The 19,726-nt window shown below is 37.6% G+C and overlaps 1 protein-coding gene across 9 annotated transcripts; it reads left to right on the top strand.

The window, feature by feature from the left end:
- The first annotated feature begins 6,936 nt into the window (after positions 1 to 6,936).
- Positions 6,937 to 14,776, top strand: LOC137716595 (uncharacterized). 9 transcript variants are annotated; one of them, XM_088690584.1, is made up of 9 exons: positions 6,963 to 7,548; positions 7,644 to 7,793; positions 7,891 to 8,043; positions 8,232 to 8,276; positions 8,325 to 8,378; positions 10,928 to 11,044; positions 11,140 to 11,433; positions 12,421 to 12,782; positions 13,816 to 14,776. In XM_088690584.1, the coding sequence occupies exons 1-9, from the start codon at positions 6,996 to 6,998 to the stop codon at positions 14,425 to 14,427; spliced, it is 2,340 nt and encodes a 779-aa protein (XP_088546710.1). In that variant the 5' UTR covers positions 6,963 to 6,995; the 3' UTR covers positions 14,428 to 14,776. The 9 variants fall into 9 exon arrangements, with proteins under 9 accessions (XP_088546705.1, XP_088546710.1, XP_088546706.1 ...); XM_088690579.1 differs by having other exon boundaries at positions 6,937 to 7,548; positions 8,232 to 8,378; XM_088690580.1 differs by having other exon boundaries at positions 8,232 to 8,378; positions 12,433 to 12,782.
- Positions 14,777 to 19,726: the final 4,950 nt, after the last annotated feature.

Raw genomic sequence — 19,726 nt, forward strand, 5'->3', positions numbered from 1 at the left:
CAACGGCCTTTGCTATACGAGATGGAGGCTAAACAGGAGGGTGTTTCTTGGACAATGGTAGTACACTTTCTTATCTTATCACATCTGCTTTCAAGGCACTAATTCAGTTTCTGGAGATGTATTTTATGCGGTTTCCTCGCCTGGTTCAGAATACGAGTCCTACCAAGGCTAACTTCGATCTGTGCTACGAATGGAAACCGCCTCTAGGGTTCAAAGACTTGCCTACTTTGACATTTCACTTTAAAAATGCTCACCTTGATTCAAAACCTCAAGATGCATTCATAACGTTCCAGGTTGATCAGAATGTGGTTTTGTGTTTGGGATTCTTCGAAGATAAGGTACGTTCGCTTATCGGGTCATTCCGACAAGTAAATTATAGATTCATACATGATCTTAAAGGGGCTAAGAATTCTTGAGCTCAAGCTTTAAGGATACATGTCTCTCTTTTCTATTATGTTCTTCATTTTTGTTGAAAATAAACCACAAATTAATTCTCTTGAATTGTTTTGCAACTACATATACAAATACATCTTCAATTTGGATTTTATTCCTCAAAATTTGGGTTTATGCACATATATGTATACATATACATCTTCAATTTGGATATGATAATATAGATGGAGCCAGATGATTGATTTGTCACAAGTCTAAATTGTGGGACCCTAATTTGCAAGGTCACAAAACGTGTACAAGCTACGAAGGAAATATCGAAATACCTATTGTACCCCATTAAATGAAAAATATTATATGCCCAATTTGGTCTAAGAAGAATAAAGAGGGCCCAATATGAAACTTGCCTGCTAGAAAGAGATTTATAGTCCGAATTCAACCGAGATTCGGTCTTCTTCCTAAACTTCCAAATTTGACTCCTAATCCAACTCAGATTTTGAGTGGGATCCAAATCTGAATTTCCAAAATTTTTGGGGAGATGTAGTCAAACTAAGATTTGAAAGGATTTTAAAAGTGATAGATTTTATAGGATTTAAGAGGATTAAAAATTACTACAAAAACCATATGAATATTAAAGAATTTGAATGGATTGTGGTGGAAGGATTTGAAATCTTAGGGGGTGAGGTTGGATTCTTTTTAGTCTTGATTATATATATTTTTTGCTCTCAAATCCCACAAAATCCACAACTTATTGAAATCCTCCAAAATCTTAATTTTTTTAATACACTTAGATTTGGATGGATTTTAAATCCTTTAAAATCTTTTAATTGATTACACCTAGATTTGGATGGATTCTAAAATACTTTAAAATCTTTTAATTGACTACATTAAGATTTTAAAGTCTTTTAAAATCCTCTCAGATTTTAAAGTCCTTTAAAATCCTTTCAAATCTGAGTTTGAGTACACCCCCCTTACTCTTTCCTTGGTTCTCAAGTTATACCTACCATTAAGCCTCACAACTTCTTCAAGACCCTATTGCACACACCAAAGGCAAGCCATTTTTAGAGTTCTAGATGCTTTTTATAAGTTCATTCATTGAAACGTCGCTGAATTAGGTCTTAGAGGGTCTTTAGTTGGCATCACACCGGTGCCTCATTAGTCATTGAAGCTTATTTCACAAGGTACTCAAGTGTTTTTCGTAACTCTTATGAGTACTTTATATAAACATGATGGTGTGTCAATCACACCGTGTTCATTCCAAGTGTGTCAAGACTCAAAGCACTAATATAGAATGAACTAAAGCTTGTTATGAGTGATCCGTCGCTCTGAAGATGGAAAAAGTTAAGATATGTGTATGATGGACTATATTTGGTAGAGAAATGTTGGCAGGGTATGGGCTCTCAAGGTAAGCTTGTTTTCAATTTTCAACTAGACAAAATCCAAGATCAACCAGAGCTGGCTTGGAAAGAAGTGAAGAAGTCTAAAAAATTTAAAGTTCAGGAAGGCCTATGCGCTGATGATATTTCAGTAGGGAAAGAATCAATTCCTATCGGCGCTGTGAATACCATAGATGATGAAAAACCTCCACCATTTATATAAATAACTAGCATGATATATCCATATTGGTGCCGCCTGATTCCTCCCGAGGTTGTAGCTGTATTGCGAATGCTCAGAATCTGAGAAATGTTCTTGTGCAGTTGAGAACAACGGAAGTAGTTTAACGCAAAAGTTAGATGCAATCATAAGATAAAAGAAAAGTTGATATGTTGTAGGACCTTTGATTTGTGTTTTAGTTATGTCTTGGAGCCGGGGCATGAAATATGAACAGGTATGTGGTGACGTCACGTGGTGATCGATGCTAAACATATATGGGGATCGGGGCGTGACATCTTAACCATATTCTTTGTTAGGAGATTGACTTATTGATGTAATTTCAATTTAGGTCCATTTTTGTTTCAATTCAACACCCACTTGATCATTGGGTTTCATATTATGTCACATCCCGGCCCCGGCCCCCACCACATTCCGGGCTTGACTCCGCCGTAGCACGATATTGTCCGTTTTGGGCCTCGACCACGCTCTCACGGTTTTGTTTCTGGGAACTCACACGAGAACTTCCCAGTGGGTCACCCATCTTGGGATTACTTTTGCGCGAACTCGCTTAACTTTGAACGAAACCTGAAGACAGTGAGCTCCCAAAAGGCCTCGTGCTAGGTAAAGATGAGAATATACATATAAAGCTTACAAGATCCACTTCCCTGAGCGATGTGGGATGTTACAATCCACCCCCCTTAGGGGTCCGACGTTCTTGTGGGCACACATCCGGCCAGGGATTAGCTCTGATACCAATCTGTCACATCCCGGACTCGACTCCACCTTAACAATATATTGTCTGCTTTGGGCCCCGACCATGGTATTGTTTTTGGGAACTCACACGAGAACTTCCCAGTGGGTCACCCATCCTGGGATTGCTCTTGCGCGAACTCGCTTAACTTCGAAGTTCCTACGGAACCCGAAGCTAGTAAGCTCCCAAAAGGTCTTATGCTAGGTAGAGATGAGAATATACATATAAGGCTTACATGATTCACTCCCTTGGGCGATGTGGGATGTTACATATTACATAATTTATTTTAAATTCAAATTTTGAGGCAATTAATATTAATGTTGACCATGAACTATCCAGTTGGTGAATTTTGAATATAAAGGTTGGGATGGGGTTTTGGTGGTCATAATATTTCCCAATCTTCATTTTTGTTTTTTATTTTATTTTTGAATTTGTTTATTTATTTTTATTTTATCATTTTCACATTTTTTTAAAGTTATTTGTATTATTATGTTAGTGGTCAAGTGAGCTAAAAAGTGGGACCCATTGTTGCCACATGTACACTTAACTAAAATTAACTAGGGCTTAAGCATGTGACATTTGTAATGTAGAGGTCTTAGGTTCGATTCTCGCCAAAGATAAATTTGAACCACAGTATTGCTACCTCATTGTAGGTTAAGCCAATGCCCCTCTCTTTTAGTGTAGATAATATCGTTTGTGGAAAAAAAAAATGTAAGTGACATTTTTTATAGGTTGGGTACTTGTTTGGAATGTTTAAAAATGTTGAGACCGATTTGGAATGACTCTAAATGGTTAGAGGATTTTAGGTACTTAATCCTAATTGTTGCTAAGAAAATTGAACTCAACTCACAAATAGACACTGATGTATTGGTTTAGGACTTTTAATTAGATGCATATTTGGTAGTGCTTTAAAAAACTTGCCTTAGGACGCGAGTAGGCAATCTTGGAGGCAGGGTGAGAGCAATTTCGCCTTTATTTTGTGGGAGTCCGCGGAAAACTGGCCTAGCTTCATTAGGGTGTTCGATTGTGTCACATCCCGGCCCGGGGCGGATCACTTCCCGAGCCCGCTCCACCACCGTAGCACGATATTGTCCGCTTTGGGCTTACCATTCCCTCACGGTTTTGTTTTTGGGAACTCACGAGCAACTTCCCAGTGGGTCACCCATCATGGGATGTTGAGACCGATTTGGAATGACTCTAAATGGTTAGAGGATTTTAGGTACTTAATCCTAATTGTTGCTAAGAAAATTGAACTCAACTCACAAATAGACACTGACGTACTGGTTTAGGACTTTTAATTAGATGCATATTTGGTAGTGCTTTAAAAAACTTGCCTCAGGACGCGAGTAGGCAATCTTGGAGGCGGGGTGAGAGCAATTTCGCCTCTATTTTGTGGGAGTCCGCGGAAAACTGGCCTAGCTTCATTAGGGTGTTCGATTGTGTCACATCCCGGCCCGGGGCGGATCACTTCCCGAGCCCGCTCCACTACCGTAGCACGATATTGTCAGTTTTAGGCTTACCATTCCCTCACGGTTTTGTTTTTGGGAACTCACGAGCAACTTCCCAGTGGGTCACCCATCATGGGATTGCACTAGCCCTCTTCTCGCTTAACTTCGGAGTTCCTACGGAACCCGAAGCCAGTGAGCTCCCAAAAGGCCTCGTGCTAGGTAGGGATGAGAATATACATATAAGGATCACTCCCCTGGGCGATGTGGGATGTCACAATCCACCCCCCTTAGGGGCCCGACGTCCTCGTCGGCACATTTTCGGCCAGGGATTGGCTCTGATACCAAATGTCACATCCCGGCCCAGGGCGGATCACTTCCCGAGCCCGCTCCACCACCGTAGCACGATATTGTCCGCTTTGGGCTTACCATTCCCTCACGGTTTTGTTTTTGGGAACTCACGAGCAACTTCCCAGTGGGTCACCCATCATGGGATTGCTCTAGCCCTCTTCTCATTTAACTTCAGAGTTCCTACGGAACCCTAAGCCAGTGAGCTCCCAAAAGGCCTCGTGCTAGGTAGGGATGGGAATATACATATAAGGATCACTCCCCTGGGCGATGTGGGATGTACCAGATTGGGTGTCGGCTTTGTTTAAAAGTTGATGAAATCTGGAGGAAAAAAAAAGAGGATAAAATTTGGGTTTTTTTCTTCAATTGCAGAGAGTTTGAACAAGACGAAAGCTTTTGAAGCTTTTGTGGCTTGTTTCTCTAAAAAAATTTAGATTTTTTTCTCTTTCATGATAGCTTTTAATGTCATATTCTTTTAGTATTCTTTTTTGTAAGTTTATGTTGGTATACTAATGTATGGGTAAATTACAGAAAACTTACCTTTACTATGGGTCGAACTACAATTTCATACCTCGTATTTTAAACAATGCAATGTCATACCTTAACTTATGAATTTGTTGCAATGTCATACTTCCGTTAAGTTTTATGTCAATTTGGCTGTTAATGATGACGTGATGGGACTCATTCGCCACGTCATCTTTTAACAACCCTATTATTAATATTCATCATGAATTATTAATTTTTTATTATAAATTATTAATTTTTATTAATAAATAAATAAATTATTAACGTTTTATTCCAGTTGGAGAAGGAGTGGATCTTGCTCTTGCCACGTCATCATTTAACAGCCAAATTGATAGAAAATTTGTCACATCCTGGCCCGGGCAGGACCACTTCCCGGGCCCTACTCCACCGTAGCACGATATTATCCACTTTGGGTCCCAACCAAGCCCTCACGGTTTTGTTTTTGGGAACTCACATGAGAACTTCCCAGTGGATCACCCATCATGATAACGCTCTCGCGCGCTACTCGCTTAACTTCGGAGTTCCTATGGAACCCGAAACCAGTGAGCTCCCAAAAGGCCTCGTGCTAGGTAGAGATGAGAATATACATATAAGGATCACTCTCCTGGGCGATGTGGGATGTCACAATCCACCCCTTTAGGGGTCCGACGTCCTTGTCAGCACACACGCGACCAGGGTTAGACTCTGATACTAAATTGTCACATCCCGGCCCGGGCGGGACCACTTCCCGGGCCAGACTCCACCATAGCATGATATTGTCCCTTTTGGGCCCCAACCACGCCCTCACGGTTTTGTTTTTGGAAACTCACACGAGAACTTCCCAGTGGGTCACCCATCATGGAAATGCTCTCGCGTGCTACTTGCTTAACTTCGGAGTTCTGATGGAACCCGAAACCAGTGAGCTCCCATAAAGCCTCATGTTAGTTAGAGATGAAAAAATATATATAAGGATCACTCCCCTGGGCGATGTGGGATGTCACAAAATTTAATAGAGGTATGACATTGCAACAAATTCATGAGTTGAGGTATTACATTATAATGTTTAAAATATGAGGTATGAGATTGTGGTTCAATTCATAATTGAGATAGTTTTTTTGTTTTTTACTCTAATATATATATTGAAAAACTAAAAGATAAGCAGAAAGAATTTTTAATACTTTTTGTTTGATATATTTTATAGACCCAAAAAAACTCAAAACGCATCCATACTTTTTTAAGTTCTTAACATCGTTTATAGATCCAACAAAGCACGTGACCAACACATTTAAAGATAGCATAATTTTGTTTTCATTATTAAAAGAGTGTGAGTATATCGGCGTAATATTACATATATAAAAAAATTTAGGGTCTCACGCCTCAAGACTTTCGTCTAGGCAAGGTTATCCATGAAACACATCGCCTATACTTTTGCCTTTTACAACATTGATATTTAGTCAAGTTTAAGACATTGTTAAAGGAAAAGAGAAAAAGAAATGAAGAGGAAGCACCGACAGTTTCGTCTCTTGTTGGAAAATTGTACACCAAGTAAATTCAGGAAGCATCTAATACTTGCAGTGCTAGGTGATAAAAGTCATTTCCAAAATCAAGATCATTGGGTCATCTTTTGCTAGGTGATAAGAATGACTTGCTTATGTTGTACGTCCACAGCTGGAAACCGAAAAACGAAAAGGGAAGTTTGGAATAGCTGTTGTGAACTTTTTTGATGTTGGTATAGAGTAACAAGTGTAAAGGGGAGGTAAGTAACAAATTAAAGAAAAAGGGTGAAGAGAATTTTCTTTGTAATTTGGCAAGTGTAAAGGGTAGAGTAGAGAGTTGTGGTCACAGAAGAAGTATCTTCTTTTTGGAAACTACAGTACTTTACAAGTTAAACATGGTTTATTTGCCAGAATAAATATGTAGACAGACGTCAATGTTAACTGCTACTCATATCAGGAAGAGAAAAAATGGCTTCTACCGTGAACTCAAACAAAGAGGCAGGTTCTATCGCAGATGATGGCGAGATCAAGAGTATGGACCCAGAGAAGATTAAGAAATACTTGTTCCGAATTGCCATGCAAAGCAAGTGGGAAGAAGTTATTAGAACCTATGAGCTCAACGAGAAGGCTCGTGGGGCAAGAATCACCAAATCAGGTGACACAGCACTACACATAGCAGTATCCGATGGCCAAGAAGAACATGTTGAAAAGCTAGTAAAACTGATTACTGAAGAGGAGCTTAAAATTAAAAACGAGCGAGGGAATACCCCGCTCCACGTCGCAGCATGGATGGGAAACGAGACAATGTGTTTGTGCATTGCCAAAGATCATCCATCATTGGTCGGTGCTCTGAATGTAGACAATGAGACTCCTCTATTCTTGGCTGCTGCCTATGGTAAAAAAAATGCCTTCTTACGCATGCACTACATCTGTAGCCCCAATGGTCTCCCGAACTACAATTATTGTAGGAGAAATGATGGTGATACCATCTTGCATTGTGCAATTGCCGGGGACTACTTTGGTAATGATCCCTTAACTTGATCACTTCCATATCTCAGCTATATATTCCCTTATGATATGTAAATAAATAACAATGTGTACCTTGTTGGTTGACAGATTTGGCATTTCAGATAATTCACTTGTATGAAGATCTTGTTAATTATGTCAATGCGGAAGGCTTTTCCCCTCTCCATCTTCTGGCTACCAAGCCTTCTGCCTTCAAAAGCGGTAGCCACCTCAGCCGATTCCAAAATATTATTTACTACTGTGAGTACTAATACAGAACTATTATTGGTAAGATTGAAATATAATTACATGTATCACCCTACTCATTCTTCTTTGTATATATTTGGTAATTTGGAAGGTATTTATGTTGATGAACTCAAGGCGGAGCGATGGGATCCAGATAATGAGGGAATAATTAAGACATTCAAAGAGGAAAAGAATCCCAAATATCCAGAAAACTACCATACATGCATCAACTTCATTAGGTTGTTCGGGACACCAATTCTCAGCGGTAGGGGAATTCAAAATCAAATATCTCAAAATGCCTCAATTGTTTGAGTATTTCTCCTGCAAACTTCATGCCACCATAGAATTATAATCATAGCCAAGTGATTATAATTTAGACTTGAATATTTTATCTTCATAGTTCGATGTAATTCTCTTATGCTCACCACTAAAAAGTAAGTATTCATTTTGCAGTTATTCAAAACCATGCCAATCAGAGAAAAGAAACACAATCAGCAGGTACAGGGAGTGTCCCTCAAGTACAGAAAGGAGAAACAAAATCAGCAGATCCAGAGAACCCTGCAGAACCTAAAAAGCAAACTCTCAACACTTCAAATCCAGGTAACTTCTAAGGAAGGCATGTTGTGTAACCTTTCTACGTTTACACTTTATTATAAGGTGCTTCAAGAAGGATATATATATATATATATATATATATATATATATATAGTTTCCTCATTCTAGTAAGGGGAAAAGTCCTCCTCCCCTTTCACTGTACAAATGCCAATGAAACCGTTCATTCTCTTTATCATCGTCTAAAGATCAATTCTAGAAAACTCTTTTGATTTGGAGCCCGTATAGTCATCTATATGTATAAAAAAAAAAATTGACAAATATGTAACAAATATCTTCTTCAAGATGAACTGTTAATTTCTTTGAAACGGCCTCCAAATCGAATAGATTTTTCTAGCGACGATGATGATTAAAGAATGTGAACAATTTTGCTTAACTATGACGTTCGTACTGTAAAATGATATCTCGTTATAATGGTGGATAGAGACTTTCCTTTATTCCTTGAATAAGGAAAGTTTTGTCCCTTCAAGAATCAATACTAATATTATTATTTGGGTAAATCTCAATTTACTATTTTCAAGTTTCGTGGTTTTCAACATTTAGTACATGAGGTTTTTTTTCGTTCCAGAGTCATACCTAAAGTGTTAATTTTGGTACAGTGTCATACATTCGTTAGTCTGGCTGAAGCCTCTCGTTAACTGATGACGTGGTGCCCATATGGACAATGACTGGGCACCACGTGTCATTAAGGGGTCCATGTGGAAATTAAAAATTCAAAAAAAAAACCAAAATTTCAAAATTCAAAATTTAAAAACTTAAAAAAAAAAAAAAAAAAGAAAAAGGTGGGGATAATTGCCTCCTCTCTCCCTGTCCCTTTCTCTCTCTTCTGCAATTATTTCTTTTGCGGATCTAGGTGCAACGGAGGTGCAACTTTGGTGGTTTTGGCGGGTTGCTGCGATGAAAGAACAAGAGATGAAAACCCAATGAGTGGGATTTGGCCGTGGAGTGAAGAGATGAGCGGGATTTCTTTGGCCTCCACCTTTGTACCCAAAAAATTAAATACATTTTTCTTTTCCCTTGTTCTTTGAATTCCCTCACCTGCATTTTCACAAACATAAAGATCACACCCAACAACTTGATTTCCCCCACCACCGTCAAGTCCACCAGAAGTCAAAACCCCAAATCCCTAACCCACAATTCCAAGTGAGATCTTGAGAGGATAGAAAAGGTTGAACTACCGCTCCATTTCTTGCAATCTTCTTCCTAAACTTCAAGATCTCGTTTTTAAACTTTAGATCTCGGAGTCGGTGAGATACTCGTGGAGGTGGACGGTCTTGGACATGACACTGGAGACCTCGAAGTAGAGAATGTTGATGATCTGCTGGGTTTTGGCGGCGGGTTAGGATTTGGAAACTGATGATTTCTTAGAAGGTTAAAGAAGAAGAAGAGCATGCTTGAGATTGGAGTTCACCTGGTTACCTATCTTCAAAATCCAAGGCTCTGCAACCATTGCTACGAAGATTCGGAGCTCAAAGCAACTGGGTCGAGCCAAAAATCTGGGAGAAACCCGATTTCATGCGTGAAATGTTGGTACTCTTTTGAGCTCGCCGACTATGACGGTGATTAGACGGTCAGATTTTGCCGACGAAAGCTGGATTAGAGGAAGGAAAGCAATTGCTGATGGAGGAAAGCAATTGCAATGGAGTAAACAAATTTATTGGGTTAGAGGAAGTGCTTGTGAAAATGCAGGAGAAGGAATCCAAAGAACAAGAAGAAAGGGTGGATGTGAGGGGGAGTGGAAAAGGGTCAAGAAGAGAAGAAAAATGTGTTTTTTTTTTTGTTAATTAATTATTATTTGTTTTTGAATGGGAATTGTTATTTGTACTCCAAAATTCTCATTTTACACTCTAAACTTTCTATATTTAGAAAGCAAAATACACTTGTGAGGAGTGTAAAATGAGATTTTTGGAATGTCAATAACACTTCCCTTTTGAATTTCTATGTGGACTTTTAATGACACGTGACCTTCAGTCATTATCTATATGGGCACCACATCATCAGTTAGTGGCAGATTAACAATCAGCTTAACAGATGTATGAGACTGTTTCAAAATTAAGACTTGAGATATGAATCTGGGATGAAAAAAACTTCATGTATCAAATGTTGAAAGTTACGAAACTTAAAAGCAATAAACTGAAATTAACCCTTATTATTTTGTCACATTTGATAGGATTAGAAATCCTATACCTGTCTTACCTACCCTCCTAAATATAGGGAAGCAAATTAGGGTGTAGGGTTTAGAAATCTTAGTTTGTCGAGAAAATTTTATATATGCTGTTTGTATTCAGACCAGCTTCCAACCTAATCAGAATCTAGAATTAAAGATTATAAAAAAATGAAGATATGAATGAAGGGCAGAGTGGATTTTCATGATTTGGATAATGTCCCCAGTACATAGGACAGCTGCTAAGGCTATAGGCCAGCAACATTACAATTCATCTCTGCCATGTGACAGCAGATTAGAGTTTAAATCAAAATGCAAATTACCAAACTAGACATACAAAAAGACAGCAGATTATTGACTCTGACTCATGTAGGGCCAAAATCCAATGTTGATGCAGGTCAAGGACACCAAAAGTTTCCCGTAAACTACAACACCTGCTTTGAGTCTGTCAAGCTTTTATCAAAGGCAATGCTGATTGTACTTGGCTTAGGTAATAAATCCGTAATGAACTTTTCATTTTATCTCCTAATCTCTCTTATTTAGATACATAATTTTCTTTATCTAATCATCATATGTTGTTTAAAGGGTCTGCGCAGATAAGAAAGATAAGGGATAAGAAAGAAAAACACAAATGGTCTGTTCAGATCATGAACGAATTGTTAAAACGAGCTAGATCATATGAGTATGAAGACAGTGGTATGAATCCGCAGGCCCACAAAGACAATGATGAGACCAAACCTTATGAACTTGTTGACGGCCGCGCCATCTTCATGCTCCCCGAGGGCGATAGTGAACAAGGAACTGTGACTAGTAGCACTTCCCCATTGCCTCAACAGGAGGCTGAGAAGCCAAATAATGGTAAAGAAAACATCCCAGAAGGTATAATTGCTATTTAAATTGCTTAATTAGAATTTACGGTGGTATTCTTCTTTACTTATAAGTGAGAGATCTTAGGTTCGATTCTCACCAAATGTGAATTTGAACCACGTTATCGCTAGCCTATTATGAGGCTAAGCCCATCCCACTTCCGTTTAGCGTCGACAATATTGTTTGTTAAAAAAAATATCTTAGCTTTTATTTGTTGACATTTTGCATCACCAATTTGTTATAAGTATCTTATATAAGAAAATATTTTGAAAAGACTTTTTAGTACACTTGTGCTTTTTGCATATTTTCTTATATGCCACTAATTTATTACAATATGTTTAGGTACGGATATTTCGGTAAACTAGTTTAGTATATTATGTTTAAGTATGAACATTTCGGTACACTTGTTTAGTGTAATATATTTAGGTACGGATATTTTGGTACACTAATTTACTATAATATGTTTGGGTACGGATTTCTCAGTACACTTATATGTTTTTGTATATGTTCTTATGTGCCACTAATACATCATACTATGTTAGGTACGGACATTTTAGTACACTAATCAGTAAAATATATTATGGTATGGATGTTTAGGTACACTAATGAGAGGAAGCTAAACAATTAATGAATTAAAATACGTATAATAATAAATTTAAAACTTAATTTGGAGACATTAAATAATATATCCACTAAATATGAAAACAAAAATATAATATAATTTTTTTTTTTTAACAAATCATATTATCTACAAGGAATTGGGGACTAAGTTAACCCTCACAATGGGCTAACAATAATATGTGGTTGAAATTCGTCTTTGTCAAGAATCGAACATAAGATTTCTCTCTTACAAGCGAATAGAAATAGCACTAGACTGTAGTACTAAGTGACATATAAATTTGAATTAAGTACATGTTAAAGGACTAAAATCTTTTTCAAGAATTGAAGTTAAAAAATCCCCTTTGTTATATATACATCAAATGACTTGATAATTTCTAGGGTCATCAACAGATCAAAAGGCGGAGAATAAAACCCCAAGCGCAAGAGGGGAATCGCCAATACTGATTGCTGCAAAAAATGGGGTTACTGAAATGGTGGAGGAGATCCTTGAACTTTTTCCGGTGGCAATACACGATATGAACTTAGAGAAAAAGAACATAGTGTTGTTGGCAGTGGAACACAGGCAACCCCATGTGTACAAGCTCTTGCTCAAAAGAAAAATCCTGAAAGAAAGTGTGTTCAGTATGGTGGATCATGATGGGAATAGTGCATTACATCTAGCAGCAAAGTTGGGAGAGCATAAGCCTTGGCTAATTCCTGGAGCTGCGCTACAAATGCAATGGGAAATCAGATGGTATGAGGTAAGGATTCAAATTCAAAGAACTGAAATAATCAACCGATTAATCTTATATTTTTATTTTATATTTTCTTTTTCATCATACCATTTTATTTTATCTATGATATATTCACACACCAACTAAAATGATTTCTGTTTTTGCCGACATAAAGAGAAAATTAGGCAATAATATCTAACTATGATCAAACAAGGGACGAAAACCGAATAGTGAATTATCTTAACAATCACTCAAATACTATTGTTTGTACCATCTAAATTTTGTATTCTTTATAGAGAGTGTCTACACTAAGAGGCGGAAGGAGTGGACTAAGTCTCACAATGGACAATAATTCAATTCGAATTCACCTTTAGCGAGAATCAAACTTAGGACATCTTACTTACAAATAAAAAAGGAATATCACTAGATCGCAGAGCTAAGTGGCTGCATTCTTTGTAAAAATTAAGATAGTACATATTATGCGAAATTTGGAGAACATTTTTACTAATATTAAACATTTTAAGGTTTTCTTTTTACAAAATTTAGAAATATAGTCACAGTAAAAGTCCCCTTGAACAGTTCTTGAGCCATCTTGAGGCTCTTAAATATGTCTACAACTTTACTAGTTTTCAAAATTTCCCCAAGATAATTATAGATGAGAGTGAATAAACTATAGATGAAAGAATCGGAATAATTTCATTCAGGCAAAGAAAAATGATTAAAATGATAATAAATTAAGAGAATTTGACATTTGTCCCTAACTTTGACTTGATTGGAGCTTAGATTTTGAAACTAAAAATTAGTAAATATTGGTCTCTGAATTTGTCACAATGTGAAACCCTTTTAGAGAAACACAGTTTAAATTTTCATTCAAATAAAAGTTTTAAGGGGCAAATAAAGGACATAAGTTAATAACCAAGTTACCCAAAAAAATAGTTGCTCCACAATATGACAAATTTAGAGATTAATTATCATGAACCACTGCCTCCGATTTTCTCATAAATTAATAGTTAGAAAATCAAATTTCCCAATTGTAAACAAATTATTTCCTAATTTGCAGTTTGTAAAAACCTCCATGCCGCTACACTTCTTTGCCCGCCACAACAAGAAGGGCAGGACAGCAAGGGAAATCTTCACCGAAACCCACACCACAATCGTCAAGGACGGAGGGGAGTGGCTGACCAACACCTCCGAGTCCTGCTCCGTCGTGGCTGCCCTCATTGCCACCGTTGCCTTCGCCACCTCAACCACCGTCCCCGGCGGCGTCGATGAACGAAGCGGAACACCAAACCTAGAAAATCAGCCAGCTTTTGACATTTTCGCCATTGCCTCCTTGGTCGCTCTCTGCTTCTCCGTCACGGCCATGGTCATGTTCCTAGCCATTTTAACGTCCCGGTACCAAGAGAAGGACTTCGGTAAGGACCTGCCGAGAAAGCTGTTGGTAGGGCTGACGTCACTGTTCGTGTCTATAGCTTCCGTGTTGGTTTCTTTTTGCGCCGGACATTTTTTCGTGCTTAAAGATAAGCTCAAATACGCTACATTTCCAGTCTACGCAATCACTTGCTTGCCGGTAACCTTTTTTGCCATGGCGCAGTTTCCACTGTACGTTGATCTGATTTGGGCTACTTTTAAGAAAGTACCACAACGGAGTTACAAGATAGCTCCTCTTTAGTTTCAACATCAAGAGCCCCTATTTACATGGGGAGGTAAACTTGAGTTGCAAAACCATGTAACTTTGATTTAAATTTGTATGTTTTGCTTTGGTTGGCAATCGGTTGGAACTTGTGCTTTGCATACTTTGTTTTACATTCGTCATTCAATTAAGTTTTTAAATTTTATGGTTCTTAAGTTGTGTCACGTATTCAATCATTTTATTAATTTTTAAATTTATTTTTTAAGAGTGGAGCTATATTTTCTTTTCCATGGTCATGTATTTTTTTTTCCTGATCATATGATCTTTGTAATGTAAGAGGTTGGACAAATTGACATTTATAAGTGAAACAGTGATCTTTGTGTGCTCATCCTCTAAAGGAAGGATATGCTTTGTTTTACTCCGATTCGTAAAGGAAGATACACACTTTTTTTTCTTTGAGGATGGATAATAGCTAATTAAACGTTGAAATCTACCACTTTAAAAGTCTATGATGTATTCATGACAATTCAGGAAATAAAATATGATCTTAGAAAATAGATTTCTGCTCACACTGAAAAGACCTTTTTTTATTTTTTTATTTTTTATTTTTTATTTTTAATATCAAACACACTGAAAATACTTCTTTAGTAAAAAATAATTGACCGAAGACAACTTGTTCAAAGTAGCTATTGAGTATGTGAATTGTTGTTGGGACACGATAAAACGACTCCAAAGTCAAAACACACCACAAATAAAAGACACTCTCATTGTATAACGACCCGTTCCCAATTTTACGGTTTTTTATAGTTTTAATAAGTGAATTTACGAAAATGCCCTTCGAGGTGAATACGTTGACTTTTGTTGACTGCTGTGTTGTGTCACATAAGACTCATTTTCTTGTCATATCCTCGTATTACACGTCGGTACGGATACGTGGGAACAAGCGGAATGTAATTCGGAGTTATAACAAAGATTCTACGAACCTTTAAACATCGAGGGTATTTTGGTAATTTGCCATTTGAAACACATGTGGTATTTTGTCTGACCATTGGATGAGTGCCACGTAGGGCCACCCCCACTTTTCTGGAACACTCTCTCTCTTTCTTTTTCTTCTTCTTTCGTAGCTCTTCTCTCTAACTCTCTAACTCTCTCTCGGCTCTCCCTTTCTCCCGTGAAACAAACGACCATCATCACCAAAAATTTCAGCTTGTTGAACATCAAAACCACCATTATCTGCATTTCTTCACCACTATAAACCCAGTTTTGAGTCTTGTTTCATTGAAAATGAATCCTAACCTCGAGTTCGAAGAACAAGTTTTGGGCCGAGACTTCTAGGCGTGATTCAGACAATTCCCAGCCATCTTTTGAACTAAAAGCATGTATAAATCGATTCCTCATGTTGTGTAGATGAATTTTCATGTTTTGGATCGTGTGATTTGGTGGAGAAATGAGAAAGTTATAACGATTTAAAGTTTGCCCAGTTTCCGGCGACCTCCGCCAATTTTAAGGCGTTTTACGGCAAAATCACAACGAGATATCCATATTTAAAGGTACCAATCTCTTCCTCTCGTCGAGAACTATGATTTCTGTTTTTGAATCACTTGATTTCTGATAGGATTAAATACACACCACAAAGTAGCACACAAATGTCCTATTAATTTTCCTTATTAACACTAAGATTTGTCAATTGTAGCATATGAAAATAAGGGTCTTTCCCGCAGAAGATTGTTTTATCTAACTACTTAAAATGTCACAAAAACTGGGCTGCTGTCACTACTGACCAGCCACCGAAAAATAATTATTAGACCGACTTACACTTATCTAAAGTCTACGAAATTTTATATGCAGATACTAGACACACAGAGGCTACACTCACACAAATTTTTGGGATTTTTGGAGTTGATTTGCTATTTAAATTAAATCGAACAAAAACAGAACAGAGATAGATTTTTGAGTAGTTCGCAAATTAAGAAAAACAAGTTAGGGGAATTGCTATCCACCACCAAATAATCATGCAAACATGTTATGTTTCATTCAAATTCCTTTCATTTTCGGATGAAGATGCTCAAGTTGGTTCAATGTTAGAACCCAACCTATTACTCTTTCTTATGTAGTATGTTAAGAGAATGGCGTTTTCAACTTAACTTAGTCCCTAACATGCAATCTAGAATGGTGTGTTCATAGATTTAACAAGTAGAAATCATTAAGAACGAAAAGAGTTTGAGTCATCACAAGGCATCGTAAGTACTAGCGTTGTCTTACTTATCCTAGAAATTGATTCACATGTTAATCGCAATTAACAAGTACTACTCTAGAACATATGTAGGTTCTCATTCGACAAGGGCAGGCACACACATATTCATAGCATTAGAATCCTAGATATGCTTACTAATTATGCATCCATAGAAAACACAAAAAGAATTCATCAATGAGACAAGTAGTGAACCAATTTTCATCCATTCGTAAAAGTAATTCAAACGAAATGTCATAACAAACTTGCAATAATATTCAGGGCTTCAAAACAGCCCCTAACTACTAAAAATTAGTTACACATAATTCTCAAATTAAATCAAAAGAAAGACATGAGTTTGAGAAGATAAAACCGAGAGAAGAGAATGCCAAGATTTCCTCCTTCCTTTCCTTCCTTCCCCAACGCAGCAGCCTTTCCTTTTTTCCTTGCTTCCTTCCTTGTTTTTCTATATTTTTTTTCACACTTTTTCTCCCCCTTTGCTGCTGCCACCTGTAGCTCTTTTCTTTTTTTCTGCTGCCACAGTTTTTTCTCCATAACTCCCCCCACTAACAGCCATTTAGTGATGACAATAAGTGGGAGGAAATGTTAAAACAATTGTAACTCTTTGGGCAGCCTTTATGCCCATTACTCTCACTTAATTTTTCATTTCCTCTGATATTTGAATAAGCTGGCTTGTACTTGGCTGCATCAGTTTTGGCTGTTAGTTTTATGGGATTTATTGCTTTCAATGCTTTCTTGTCAGTTACAAACTGCTCAGCCTCCTGGGAACCTTTCAGTGTTAGAACGACCATAACTTTTTCTAGAAAAATGATATTAACAATCCGCGAAATGCTCCAGAAAATAGACATCCGTAGCTTTCCAAGCATATAAGGCTCATTCTCTAATTCATTCTGAGATGTCCGCAACTTGCTTCCAAAGTCAGCTGACCTGCACAGGCAGATTTGACGAATTTATTACTTAAAATTCCACTTGTGTTATTTTTCTTTTCTTTACTTGACAAATCCTACAAAACACAAAAACAAAGTAAATAACTCAAAAATATAAGGAACTAACTAAGAAAAGACAAGTGAATTTGATATAAAATATATATAAATATGAGCTTATCAATTTCGTTGAGTATTGACAAAGCTATGGACGTTGAAAGGTTGCCCAGAAATTCTGGCGAATTTCCCTGTTTTCCCGTGGACAGCCGTCTTTCAGGCCATTTTATGGCCATCTCCGGCGACAATTTGGACTCCAAGCAGGTATAATTTTGTTCTATCTAGCTTTGTTTTGGTATATTATGGGTCAAATTTGGTTGACAAACAAGTGAGATATGGAGTTCCAAAGATTGCCCAGAAAATCTGCAAAATCTGTAGAATTCGACGAAATTTTGTTAAGGTCCGCCACTTAAACATTATAGCAATTGACGATCTGACCGTTGGATCATCACTAAACTTTAATACGTTATAGTACGTAATATTTAAGGACCATAGAAAATTACAGATCTTCCCGAATCGGATTTGTAAGTTTATAAAATAAAACGTTAATTGCCACTTGAATTTGCAATTGGCGGAGATCTAGCCGTTGGATCGTAATGAAACTTTACTGTGTTGTTCTAGAAGCATAATGTGTATCTTTGGAAGTTACGGACTGAAGATCTAAGATGCGGATCTTTTGGATTGAGTTACGTAGGGTAGTGGACCCTACCGTCGATCTTTGACTGATGATTAACTTTTAATCAACGGGTCTCATATCATTCTAGAATGTCCTTGGAGATGTGTTTTATGTAAATTACATGTTCTATTAGTAAGGATTCTGAGACGTGGTTTGATATTTGTTCTAGGCGACGATCGTTCGAGACATTTCAATATTCGTGCTAGGGAGTATAGCGCGGACTCCAGGTGAGTGGGCTTTTGGTTTTCTGTATACACACACACACACACACATATACACATATACTTTACATTTTCCCAGAATTGTGTTAAATGGATTTACGTTTTTAAATGCCATGTCAATTACATTACATGTTAGTATATGCATTAGTATACATATGCATAACATTTGTTAATGTTGCGGAGGCCCAGGTAAGTTTCAGGTAAGTATATCATGATGATAGTGATTACGATGTGTATGGTTATGATTAGTTGTATTTAGTGCTCATTACCCTACACCCCAATGTTAGTGCTCCCGCCCGTAGCTAGGGCACAGTTCTTCACGTGATGTTCACCTCCCGCACTGCACGCTCACCTTGGATCCAAGTTTGGTGCACAGTCCTATCGTACAGACCACATTAGGTGGTTCCGACACGTAGGTGACTTGCGATTATTCGCACAATCTTCATGTGATCGTAGGACTTGAGCGTACTTATTTACACCCAGTCTTGTCGTACAGACCACATTAGGTGGTTCCGACTCTTTTGCAAAAGTTGATTGATGAGCTATAAGTTCAGTCGTATAGGTCATATTAGGTGACTCCGACTGACATATCATTTTGCTTTAAATTATATCACCTGAATTAAATGTTTACAGCTAAGGTACTTGACATGGTATATACTCGATTTCCATTGCTTTCGAGAATGGTTTCTAATTACGTTTGTAGTATTATTTTCTGGGAAACTGTACGAGTTTTACGGTGAGGGGTTATTATGTTTAAAAAGAGAAATGTGTTTTCAAAAACTTTGTTTTTGCCCACTCACATTTTCTGTTTTGCACCCCTCCAGGTTTTAGCTACTGAAAGTTCGTATCGACGAGCATTCTTAGCGAGTCTCAGTATAGGTGGCTACTTCTGAGGGTATAATCCTTACCTACTTTACTTATGCTCTGACGTCACGTATGAATGGGTTCATTCCCGCTCACCAGCGCACTGTGGTATTTACTTAGGTTTAAATTTATTCATACTTTCCACATCACTACACTTTATGGCTTTATCACCTTACAGGTGTCGGCCAACACAATTCGATTCGGAGTCCTAGTGGACATTCTGGGTTGGGGTGTGTCACATTGTCATTATCTTTCATAGGACAAAATGTTTCCAATGAAAAAACATATTTCTTTGTGTATACAACAGTGAGGGACTAATCATGTGATGTGTTTGATGTGTTGCATC

This window comes from Pyrus communis, chromosome 3 (genome assembly GCF_041283825.1).
Source record: "Pyrus communis isolate YQ-2024b chromosome 3, ASM4128382v1, whole genome shotgun sequence".
NCBI lineage: Eukaryota > Viridiplantae > Streptophyta > Magnoliopsida > Rosales > Rosaceae > Pyrus > Pyrus communis.